The 12,894-nt window shown below is 48.5% G+C and overlaps 1 protein-coding gene across 2 annotated transcripts in view; it reads left to right on the top strand.

The window, feature by feature from the left end:
* The window catches only part of SLIT3 (slit guidance ligand 3), a 592,271-nt gene that overhangs the window by 450,023 nt on the left and 129,354 nt on the right, over positions 1 to 12,894 (top strand). For both annotated transcript variants that reach the window (XM_081826287.1, XM_081826286.1), the window contains exons 7-8: positions 4,788 to 4,859; positions 10,774 to 10,937. In XM_081826287.1, the coding sequence (XP_081682413.1) occupies positions 4,788 to 4,859; positions 10,774 to 10,937 (236 nt within the window). The remainder of the gene's footprint in view (positions 1 to 4,787; positions 4,860 to 10,773; positions 10,938 to 12,894) is intronic.

Here is a 12,894-nt window from a genome sequence, read left to right as displayed (position 1 = left end):
TGGCTCTGATCTCATCACAGCATTGTAGGTTCTGGAAGAGTGGGACCCATCTTCCAGGTGGGCCTGTGATGCGGGCCAGCAGTGTGGATTCTAGAGTTAGATCCCCTGCTTTTGAGTCCCAGCCCTACCAGTGGCTATTTGGGTTTTCCTACCCATGTTTTGAGAGCTTCTGACCTCATCCCCTCATCCGCTTGCCCAGCACATCACAGGTCATTACTGACAAATGCAAGACTGAAGCTTCCCAGTTCTAGAGCAAGCGGGATCGGCAAACATTTTCTATAAAAAGGCAGATGTCACTATTTTAGGCTAGGGCTAGCCCTGTGGTCTCTGTCACGGCTACTCAGCTGTTATAACCGAGAAGCAGGGGCCACGAACAATACATAAACGGGTGGGTATGACCTTATTTACAAAAACAGGCTGTACTGGATGGGATTTGACTTGTGGGCAGTAGTCTGTCACCCACTGGAACGGACCCATATGTGCACAACTTCCTCGTGCGTTCTTCAGTACCGGGGAGCCCTGGTCTTGCCACAGTAGCACAGTATTTAGCTGAGGAGCACAAGCAGATTTTTTCAGGGTACCAAGGTTCTATCGGTGCTCCCCAGGAGCAATAAGTCCACTAATCCCTCAGTGCCCTGGGGAAAAAAGGTTAATGCCCTCCTTCTAGTGCTCACAACTGAGAGAGAGAATGGGATCCATTGGTAGAAATAGCATTATCCACATGGCATGGATCATTTTAATATGCAAAATGATCCTTTTTCATTAAACATTTATGTTCTGATTATGACAAAACAGAAGAGTGATTGCACAGTATATAGGTCACCCTTAGTCTCCATATAAATACAGTATAACAGGTAAGGGTTTTACAAAAGAGAAATGGGAGGTAGGCAGACTGTCTTTAAATCTCATGGAGTGGGGGGGCGTCTGGGTGGTTCAGTTGTTAAATCTCATGGGGGGGGGGATGGCTTTATTTCTGGTTTATACTGAAATGCCCATGTAGTTGCTTGTGATGGTGCAAAAGTGTGGGGGGAGGGCAGAGTAGTTCTGAAGTCTTATAGAATTAATTTGACCCTGAGCTTGATCTTGATACCTGATGGAAAAAGCTGAATTGGGAGCATTTATTTGGGGAAAAACCTCCAGCCTGGGTGACTTGGGGTAAAGTATATTTTCTCAAAGTATCTCCAAAGGAGCAGAGCTGTGAGGTTGAAGCTAGACTGTGGAACTGGCAGAACCCCTCCAGGAGATGGAGGTAAATAAAACAAGCTGATGAGTACCCCACAGCTTAGTCTGGACCAGCCATCCAGTGGCGGGTCATCGTCAGACCCAACCGTTTATTTTCCTGTTGGTTAATTTTCAAGGAAGTTTATAGAACAAGAGACACTTGTGCAGTTCTTTCTAGCTTCGGATGCCAGGGTGGCCATGACAGAGAACATCCATGCTGGGGTAACAAACTGGCCCTGAAAACAGGAGGCAGTGGGTAAGTTGGGAGAAATTATGGTTTAAAGAAAGAACAGTGATTCCTGAATCCTCCAGGAGCTCATGAGCTACCCTGAGCGTCATAGCCTCCTATCGCTCATCTGTAAGATGGGCATAAGAATCCCAACCTCAGAGTTCTACAAATACCAGATGAGGTGAACGCGAAAGCATATTGTAAACCATAAAAGACTAAAGAAACACAAGCTAAAATAACAGCTAAGTCCTCCTGAGCGTTGCGCGCGAGCCAGGCTGTGTGCTCACAAGTGTGCTTTGTTTCAGGGCATGGTGGTTGATTGGATAAGGCCCCTCTGTCCAAAAAAAAAATGTCCACATCCTCATCCCAGGAACTTAGGAATATTACCTTTTATGACAAAAGGGACTTGGTAGATGTAACTAAAAGATCCTGAGATGGGCAGGTTATCCTGGATTATTCAGTTAGGCTCTAAATGTCCTCATGAGGCTCCTCATTACAGGGAGGTGGGTCACAGTGAACAGTGGGAGATGTGACCACAGAAGCAGGAGGTCGGAGTACTGCAGGAAGGGACCACAGGCTGAGGACAAGCAGCAAAGGACAATGAAACATTCTCCTGATGCCGCCAGAAGAGAAGTGGTCCCATGAACCCACGTTACACTTCTGACCTCCAGACTGTGTGTTGCTTGAAGTCACAAAATTTTTAGTAATCTGTTATTGTAGCAGGAGACAACCAATCCAGGTGTCATTCCTGGAGTCGGGCTTGCTTCATCCATGAAATGGAGGTGATCACAAAAGTGCCTGTCTCATAGTGTTTGCAGCAATGAGATGGTACAAGTAGAACCCTCAGCCCCAGTGCCTGCCTGGCACACAGTAAGCTCTCAGCTAATGTGGCAATTATTAGTATCATCGCATTAAATCGCCACCAAAGCTCTGAGATTGGTGCCATTATGATCTCCATGTTGAGGGAGGAAACCTAATGAGATTAAGATAACTTACTCACGGTTGCACGGGCTGCAAGTGACAGAGCCAGAATCTGAACCCGGTCTCTGCCTTCCAGGCACATGCTCCCCAGCGCTGCTCCACCGTGGGGGGGTTATACAACCACCAACTCCATTGGTAGCCCGCTACTGAGGGGTGCAAGCAACAGACAGAGCACCGTACTCCATGCATGGGCACAAGCCACGGAGACTGAAGCGCAAATAAATCGGGGTTTATCAGGGAAACAAAACCTGTAGCTGCCATGGAAGTTGGCATCCAAGAGGTCACCAGCCCTCTGTCATCCCTGGGCTGGCCAGCCCCACACAGCAAATCAGGAAAGTCTGAATACCGTGTTTAGTCATTTTGGTTCTAGAATAATTGCTATTATCGTAAATGTTTTATAGCCCTCATTACAGCTCACATTTAAATATCAGTGTAGTAATACATTAATAAGTCATTGCTGCCGGACTCCTGCCGGATGCAGTTATGGCCGAGCCCTGCATATAACTGCACTGTGTATTCAGCTCAAATTAGGGCTGGCTGTGAACTCAACCTGATGTGAGTGGCCGGGCATGCTTGGAAGGAGGCCTCTTCTCTGCAAAGGGTTCTTGCTCTTTGCCTTTGAGAGAGGAAGATGGTCAGATTGTTGTCTGGTAGTGAGGCAATGACCCTAACGAGGTACCCCCAAAGTGTGGAGCCTAGAACTCTGGGACAGATAGGGAAACAAAGGCATCGTTTTGGCCCCAGAGGCATTCCTCATCCAATGGACGACTGGGGGCGCATAGTCCCCACACCCAGGAAGCTTCCTGCCAAGGAAGTGAAGGGGCAGATTCTTCAGCCTTGTCAGATGAGATATTCTGAAGGCTACCTGGGTGTGGGGAGATAGGATGGGTTAACACACACTTCTTAGAAAAGATAAGCCATACGACACAGAACAGTTACGTGGCTTCAACTTCATAAAATGCCAAGTGTCTGCACAGGAACATTGGTAAAGTATGGAGGAGGCAGAAGCAGTCCACACAGACGTGGTCTGCGCATTCCTCTTTACCATCCCCTATGCCTAAAATGGTTGGACGTGTGGTAAATATGGGAGGAGGGAGGGACAAGTATTAGGTTCTATGTCTTTAGGTAAACAGATTTCCTTCTGGACTTATTAGCCAAACAAATGCTAAGTAGGCCCTGGGGAGTTGCAGGGATAGCCTGGGGCAAGGCGGGGTATAGTCACTGGACTCCTCCTGTTGTGGAGAATCTCTGCAGGCCCCTTGGGTGCAGTGGGTATGGGGGCCACTGTGCTGGATGACGCTGTATTTCCACTTCTATGGAGGTTGGGGTTGGGGGAAACAGGAATGACCAGGACAGGACTCCACCAGTGTCAGTAAAATGGTAGCCTCCATTACTGAGTTTATACTGCACGCTAAGCCCTTTACCAGCCCGTGAGGTAGGTACCATTACCTGCCTCCTTCTGCCAATGAAGAACCTGTGGTTGAGAGATGCTGATAATTTGCCCAAGATCAAACAAGTAGGGTATATAAGACTCAATGTGAATCGGATATGGACCAGGTCATGGGGCCGTAGTAATGCACAGGATAGAAAACGTTGGAGGGCATTTTAAGAGAAAGGTAATATGATTACCAAGAGCCAAGGACAAAAGAAGTCTGCTTAACCAGTGAAGGCTTCCAAAGAAAGGCTTCTTCCTTGGCCAGTGGGGGCCCATGGGAAGGTAAGAGGGGGTGAGCTAGGGAGAACATACTTCCAGAATAAACTGTCCATGTAGCACCCTGTGTTCGGCAGTATGGGCAATGGGCAGAGCAGGGAAATTGAAACAAGATAGTGCTAGATTCAAGTCCCATCTCCCAAGCTCAGCAGCCAGGGGTCCCTGGGAGAATTCCTTCCCCTCTCCGGAGCTCCGCTTCCCCATCTGTAGCACGAGGATAATGCCTACCTAGCAGGGATGTGTGTTACTAACCAAAATGACCCGTATCTGTTTTCTTCTCTCAAAAAATGAGGACGGTAATATATAACGGACACTGTGGTGGTTGTGAGAATTAGAGATGTCATAGTGAGGCACCCAGCACATAGTAGGATTCAGGAAGTGATAATCATTGCTGCAGGTGGGTCTGTGAGTACTGAGAGGGCAGCAGAGGGGATGAAAGAGCTGCCTGAAGAAAAAGAATCAGGGATTCTCTTACCATCTGGAGATCTGCCCCCTTGTCTCCAGCTGCCCCATAGCTATTGATTTATGATCCTTTTGGCAGTCGCACCTATCCCTCCCCCACTTCCAGAAACATCTTGGTGCTGCCCTCCCCCCACCCATGCTACTTCCTTGTTAACCATTTCCCTTTTCCCTCTACCTTCACAGCACCCTCAACAACAACAACATTAGCCGTATCCTGGTCACGAGCTTCAACCACATGCCGAAGATTCGAACTCTGTGAGTAAAGGTCCCTGCTTCTGCCCCACCTGCTCCCTGCCACGCTCAGCCCCGTGTGCCATGCTCTGACCTGTGAAACCTGTTGTGCTGGCTCTGCACGTGGGTCCTAGAGCAAACCCTGCCTCCTTCCACCACTGACTAAGGTGCTGGTGAGCCCCAGATGAGGGAGAAGCTTCACAGGGCCATCCATGGTTCTCAACCCCCATTCCACGGTGGACAGACTCACTTCTCTTTAGCCTGGGATGGGGGAATTCGTCTTTGTGTGTTCCACCTTGATGGAAAAGTTTATTAGTGGTACATTGTCACAGAGCATGGACAGCTGAGACATAATGACTCACTATTTCCTGAGCTGATGTCACCTGCCATTGGCAGTTCTATCATGGTGCCATGGTCATGTTTTCCCCTCTGTGTGCCGTGGCAGAGTGGGAGCCTTAGTCCCGCCTTCTCTCCATCCTCCCAGCCCACACCCAACACACTCCCCTGCTCCCTTGATGATATTCTGATAGAATGCAGGAACTTGTTCTTGACCTTTAATTCTGGGGTAGGCTCCAGCCTTCCTTTTCTGTGTACTCAGAAAGCAAATCTCCCCACAACACCCCATACCGAGAGCAGCCCCAGTGCCTTTATTACCTGGGGAGTTCCCCTCTCCTCTCAACCAGAAAGCCTTTTGTAAGTTTCTCTGCAAATGGACTCTTGGGCTTTCCAAAGGGGTTCATAGGGATGGTTTTCTTGTGTTGGTGGAACTTCATTAGTGTTTGCATTACAGTAGAAGTGGAGAGCCAGCCCCCAAGAGCTTTCAGCTAAATACACATAGGGCCAAGGCAAAGGGCTGGAATGCCTGCTGTGCCCTTTGTTAGCTCTGGGACCTCTGTTCCCTCCTCTGTCAATGGGGGTGCTGGGGAGGACTGGATGAGATGAGATATGTGGAGGGCCACGGAGTAGATGATGAATGATACTGTTACTGTTATCATCACTCTATCCAGAAATCTGGACTGAAAGTTCTAAGCAACCAGCCAGCTAATCAGTGGCCCCTGAGCAACATGGAATCCACAGAGATTTAAAAGTCCTTAGAGCAGTGGTTCCCAAAGTTGGGTCCCTGGACCAGCAGCATCAGCATCATGGAATGAGATTAGACCCACGGAATCCAAATCTCTGGGAGTGGTGCTAGCCTTCAGGTTGTAACAAGCCCCGCAGGGGGATTCTGATGCTCATAACGTTTGAGAACCCCTGCATGAGTGAGAAAGTGACCTTACCTTGGGGGCAAGGAATGAAGCAAGGAGCAGTGAGGCACTGTGTAAAGAAACAGCACTGAGCTCCCTGAGCAGACCTGAGTGTAAAGGCTAGCTCTGACTGCCACTTACTCTGGGCAAGTTTCTTCATCTGTCTGCCCTGTAAAGACAGTGAATTCATAAATGCTTGTCTCACAGCTGTGAGAATGAGGTACGCTGGCAGTACTGTCATGGGATGCACTCAACAAATGCTAGTTACTATGTATAGTATAGAAAGTACATAGTTACTATGAAGAAGCATCTGAGTCCAGGGTTCATCATTGCTCCCCAGTTCTCCTTCAGTCCCTCACGTGATAGCATAATTCCATCAAGAAAATCTGTCCTTTGCCTTCCCCCTTTGAAGTGGGTTGGTGCAGTGATGGGGTTTTAAGGAGAAACCATGAGGTCTTCAAAGACCTCTTCACAGTCCACGGCAAGCCACAAATGAGCTGCAGAGGAGCGTGCCCAGGGCTTCTGGCCAGGAAAGCTGAAAGCGAGCCTCCTAGTGCAGGGCCTGCATCTCCCCAGACGGGGTGGTTGAATAGAAGAAAAATGACCCTCACCTGCAGAAACCCGCAGTCCAGTTCCTGTGGCTGCCCCTCTGTGATTCTGGCTTCCCCTCTTGCTGTTCTCCATCTAGGAACAGCAATAATAGAAACTGGGCTGGGTCCACGGGATGGGGTCCCGGGGCGGGAGCTGGGTCTGGCTCTCAGGTGCCTTGTTTGGCTGCCTTGGGTGAGAAAGGAGGGTGAAAGAGTTTCTTCTCCTCATTTCTGTTGTCATCCTTCCCTGTGGTCCCGAACACTCAGCTGATGAGTTCAGATCAATCAGTCAATCTCGTCTGTTCTCTTTGCTCCGTCCTGCTGCCACTTTCTCTTTAGTTTAATTTCAGAGACGGCTCTGTACAGAACTCCCCAGAGACTTGCACTGACTAATCCCCCTTCACTGTAATTAAAGTGGGAGTGGGGGAGACTGGTGGTGGGGGAAGGGGGGAAGAGGAGAGAGGAAGGAAGTCATAAATGGGATTTCTAAAGGAAAGCTTTTATATTTAATTCAGAAAGCCACATTTTATAGAAAATGAACACTGACCCTCTCTAAAAGGATTTGCTGGAAATTTAATTTAGCGCCTGTGGCTAAAAGGCACCTTTTACAAATTGGCATTTGTATTCATTCACCTTATCTTCTATGAAGGTGGTTTTGCCAACGTGGAATACGGTGTTTCCATCAGCGAAAGATTGCGGAAATACATTCAGGAAACACCTAGGCACCTTGATGCCTTGGTGTCTAAGTAAGAAATGGTACCTTGTACAGGGAGGGCTGTGGGTTGGGAGGAGACAGAAGCGTGGGGCTATTCTCCTCGCGACAGTAATAAGCACAGACATTACTTTAATGACTAATAATGTGCAGGGCCTTGTGCTAAGCCCTTCTCATGAATCGTTTCAGTCCTCACAACAGCCCTGGGAAGGGGGCACCATTAATAGTCCCCATTTTATAGATCATAACACTGAGGCCCCGAGTTAAATCACTGCCCAAAGTCAGAGTCGGAAAAGCACAGAGCCAAAGTCAGATTGGCGCAGTTTGACATCAGAGCTTGAGCTCCTTCCATTCAGCAGAAACAAAAGCAGAAGAGCCAAGGAAGGGGAAACCAGAGCAGCCACCTGGCTGAAGGGCCACTGGAGGCCACCTTCGCCCAGGTCATTGCCATCCCAATTCACCAAAATTATGAAAAGTAAATAAAATAATTTTTCTTTGCGTAGAAACACCTATACACAAACAATGAATCATGGAACACTACATCAAAAACTAATAATATATGGTATGGGGACTAACATAAAAAATAATAATAGTAATTTTTCTTCTCACTCACGGAGATTAGGAATACTCCTGGCAGTGCCCAGGCTCACGTTTTCTGATCAGTGTGATTACTTTCCTTTCATTATTCGTATTTGGGACGATACTACTCAATTTGATCTCCCAAACATGATATGAAAGGCAGATGCTTGGAAGAGTCTGCCCAGCTCAACTCTGCCAGCACTTCTGGTGGCTAAAATTCCAAGGAGGGTCGCGGGTAGAAGGATCTGAGCCCATCCACTGCCCTGGGCTTTTGACAAGAGCCTTCAGGTGGCTTCCAAGTCAGTTTTGGTCACCTCTTTCCCATGGTCTCACCTGGAAGGGGAGAAATCCCCCACAAAGGCAGACAAAAGGTTAGGAACCATCCGTAGGAAGGTAAGGAAGAAAGGTAGCTTGGGGCTGGCTGGCAGGGATTGAGAAAGAACCGACCTAATGTAATCTTCCAAAAGGAAAACCTCCAACAGTTTCATTCTCCCAGAAATTAATCTGCTTAATAAGGATCTGACTTACTTAAACCTCACTTTTGTCATTCCACTGATCTCTTACCCCTGATTGGAACAGATGGGAATTTGTCAACATTGATCTACCTTGTGGGCACATGCTCAGCGCTTCATAGGAATCCCTGTTTACTCAACTTCCATACGTCACTTCAGAGAAGGCAGCCACCTTTCCTCATCGAAGCCAGACTCTCATTAGAAGGCTCTGACCCTCCCGGCACACAGAAGTACCCCAGCACCTCAGTCTCTGTTACCACTGCAACCTGCCTTTGCTCCACCTTGTCACGAGGACTGTCACTTGTCACTGTCGCCATTTTCCTAGGCAGCCTTTACACCCAGGGGTCTATTCCTGGCCACAGAACCAACACCCCATCCTTCTCTCTCTCTCTCTCTCCCTCCCCTTCCTCTCTTTCTCTCCCTCCACCTTCTCTCTTCCTCCTGTCTGTCTGTCTGTCTCTTTCTCCCCAACTCACTGATAGGAAACAGATCATTTTCACTCATGCTGAAATTTCCCAAGAAGGCCCAGGATAGAAAAGGAATTCCCTCGTCTCCTTCATGTCCTTCCCCTAACCTGGGACCGTGCCCCCCTACGCTTTCCTGCCTGCGGCACCTCTTTCTGAAGTGCCGGATGAAGAGGAAGCAGCATAGGAGTCTGAGCTTTGAAACTCAAAGGGGAGAATCGCTTGGGGCCCATTATAGGCACAGTATCTTGGGCCTAGAAGCCCTTGAAAACGTGTTCAACTTTAAAGTATTGACTCTGAAATCCAAAAGAACATCACAACATCAAAATTAATCATTTGGAAACAAAATCATAAAAATCCTCTCAAACTTTTTTTAGCAGAAAAAAAAAATTACCTCCTACATGGGTATGGGCTCATTTAGTTGGTCAGATATGATGGGATCTGGGGCCCCCTGAGGCTGTCGAGGCCCCCAGTGGCCCTGGCCTGCCCGAGCTTTGCACCCAGGCCATGGCAGGAAGGCTGTGCCGTCACGGCCCCCAAGGGAGCCGCACATGGGCGATGCTGAGCAATGCTGACTTTATACTCAGTGGAGTGAGGTCAAGAGCCCTTCAACGCTCTCCATTTCAGGCATGCAGGTAGCCCAAGCCACTGCTTCAGGCCCCCACTCAGCATTAACCGACTTGACACCAAGTACTTGAAAGTCCCAAGATACCGCTGGCTGATTAGCATGTCCACGATTGGGCATTTGAAATTTGCATCAGAAACCCATCAGACTACAGCTTATCTACCACCACTTCCAATGAGCTAAGGTTGTGGGGAATGTGGAAGCCCCTGATCGAGAAACCTTGGGGAAGAACCTGTAGAAGCCCCTAGATATCCTTAGGTTGCCCCCCCTCTGCCCCGTTAATGGAAAGTATCCTTAGTTTGCCCCTCAATTAATGGAAAGTAAATTCTAGTCATTTAACCAGATGGGATTCCTTTCAGAAGTAGGACATGCAGATCCCTCTAGCAACTCTTAATCACTCAGAGGCAAGAAACTGATCTGGAATCACAGCTACTGGAGGGGAAAGGCCAAAGAGTCCCGGAACTGGTTAGGGGTCTTTCCTGAACCAGAATAGCAAATACACCTGGTGGAATTTAACTTGAGAAGAAGAGGAGGGCTGTGGAGACATTGCTGTGAGCTCCAGGAGTCTGGGATGGGCAGCTCCTTATTTAAAGGGGGGTGGGTGGAGAGAAGATGCATCCTTCAAAAGGGAAACTGCCCCGCATGCCCTGCTCCCTGGGCTAGTGCATACAAGCTCCCCAGCATTCCCTGTAGGGGTTCATTCACTGTAGGGAGGAAATGAAGGAGAAAGAGTGAAGGCAACGGCAGGTCTTGGCCACAGTGCCACTGTAGACTGAGGCGTTGAGAGTGAGGAGCTGTTTCAAGCCATCTGGAGACCAGGCTACTATAGTACTGAAATTTGCAACCAAGTCACCTCTTTGGAAGTTTGACTCGAATCTGAACCATCGCTTTAATAATGTCACTTTCCTCCTCCTACATGCTGAGGCTTTCTTGAGTGGGGAAAAAAAAAAGAGTGGCATTACTATTAAGAAATGGGGACTTGCTCGGAATGCCGGAGGCATCCGTGGGATGTGCCCTGCATGTGAAGATAACAGTCGTTTGTGGTTTGGCAGTAAAAGGGCTGAGGCTCCCGTGGTAACTCACGAGTGCAGAGGGAGATGCTTCCCTGGGCTCCTGAGGATTATCACGCTGGGCCGAGGGGCTCAGAGGTTTGGCCTGCTCTGTTCACTCCATGCTATGACCACATCTTACCTCTGTCCCCCGCTCTCCCAGGCGCCTGCACTCCAACCACCTGCACTGTGACTGCCACCTGGCCTGGCTGTCAGATTGGCTACGACAGCGGCGGACTATTGGCCAGTTCACACTCTGCATGGCTCCTGTGCACCTGAGGGGCTTCAACGTGGCAGATGTGCAGAAGAAGGAGTACGTGTGCCCAGGTGAGCCTGCCCGGCCCCTCTCTCGTCTGTACTGTGACTCACTCACCGCCGAGCCCTCCCCGACATCACCCAGCCCAGAGCTGGGCATGGAATCTCCTATGTTCCCCAGCACTCCATAGTCACTTGGACTCTGGGGTGCCCTGAAGGGTTCTGAGGAAGAAGTTCTTGTCATCTAGCAAAGGAAACTGCTCAAGGAAGTAATGAATCCCTTTCTGTTAAGCTTCATCGTCCATCGATGCTAAGAAACTTAACATGTGTTAAGTACATTGTTTAGCGTTTCCTACACACATGCCTATTGCCTAATTGCTCATAGAAGTTGAGAGACAAGTTAATGGAGGTGGTGGGGTCAGCCTGCTTGGCTGGAAACCCTCGCTCTGCCCCTTAGTAGTGTGTGACTTTGGCAAGTTACCACATGTCTGCAAAATGGAAAAATCGTAGTACATAACTCTAGGGATGGGTGGGACGATTAAATGAAATAATGCATAGAAAGCACTTAGCATAATACACAGCACTTGGTAAGAGCTAGTAAGTGGAGCATAATTATTATAGTTTAGTGGGCCCACAAAATGTGCTGAGCAAACATAAGAGTTTGATCTGTGGGTAATTGAAGTGTAATAGAAGCACAGATTGTCCGCGTAGTACAGAAAACAGAACTGTGCACAGAACGGAAGGCAACGCAGACCTCCAGGGACGGGAGGTGGCTGAGGGACCCGAGAAGATTCTCCCAGAGGATGTAGTGGCTTTTAAATGCAGTCCTCAGTTCCAAGTTTGCTTATTTGTTTTTACTTTTCATTGACACCCTCTACTACCACCAACTCTCTCTTTCTGGGGGCAAAGTAGAACTAATCCCTGAATTTCCTCAAAAACAAAGTTTTCAGTTGAGGAGTTTCTCACAGAGGCGTCCCCGATTTCCAGGAACCCAGTCCCAGAATGGGGGCTCAGTGGCCTCTGAAGGCTGATCTTAGGGGGTCAGCCTGCTGGAAGGAGGAAGGATAGGGAGCTCGGCGCTGGGGTGGGCAGGGAGGGACTGCGTGCCTCACATTTCTTGATCATTGCTGTTTTCAGAATTGAAGGCAGCCTGAGCCCCACGTGTGCTGCAGGGCCCCAACCCAGCCAGCAGGGCAAACCGGCCCCCTTCTGCTCTTAGGCAGCATTGGCAATATGGAAGATTTTTTTTTTTTAATTCAACTTCATCTCGCCCCCTGCCCCTCTCTCTTGTCATGTTACTACTTCATCAAGTTATTTATTATCCAAAAACATTTTAACATGTCTCAGAGCAGTACCTTGATAATTTCCTATAGACGCCCACTTAGAAATCACTTCCTGTCAAACACATATAATAAAACCGTTTATCACACAGGCACCCAACTCACATATACTGACTATAATTATAGTAATTATTAGGCAAAGAGTACAATATCGGCATAAGTGCCAGTGAAAGAAATAATTACAGAGTGCAGGAGTCATCCGAGAGCTAGTGAGAAAAACTAATTAGAGAGAATGTTAAAACACATCATTACAGGTGGGTGCCAGGCTTAATGCTCTGCACGAACACACATACCACTTCGTCAGGAAAGCACCTTCCCATCAAAGGAGTGGCAACTTGCTTACCCAGTCGCAGTCAGGATCCAAACCCCAGGGAGTGAGGCTGACCCTCCTAGGTCTTGGACGTGCTCGTGCCCCAAATCTCCCTGCTTTGAAAAGGCTAGATCCAGCCGGCGGGTTAACAGTTAAATAGGAGCATCCCTATCACCTCCCCTGTTTATATCAATTAAGCCTAGGGCTTGCAGTGATCCCTCATGATTTGTAATACGAAACCAGGTGTTTTCTGAGGACATAAGAATCTGGCCCACAGACTCCGGACATGAATGTGCTATTAATCTGCACCCCCACACCAAGTAGTAGAAATTTAAGAGAGTGGTATGTGGGAACCCCTCTGCAGAAGGGATTCTTTGAT

This window comes from Leptonychotes weddellii, chromosome 7 (assembly GCF_054177405.1).
Source record: "Leptonychotes weddellii isolate Sample4059 chromosome 7, ASM5417740v2, whole genome shotgun sequence".
Lineage (NCBI taxonomy): Eukaryota > Metazoa > Chordata > Mammalia > Carnivora > Phocidae > Leptonychotes > Leptonychotes weddellii.
This window is presented reverse-complemented; position numbering and strand designations above follow the sequence as displayed.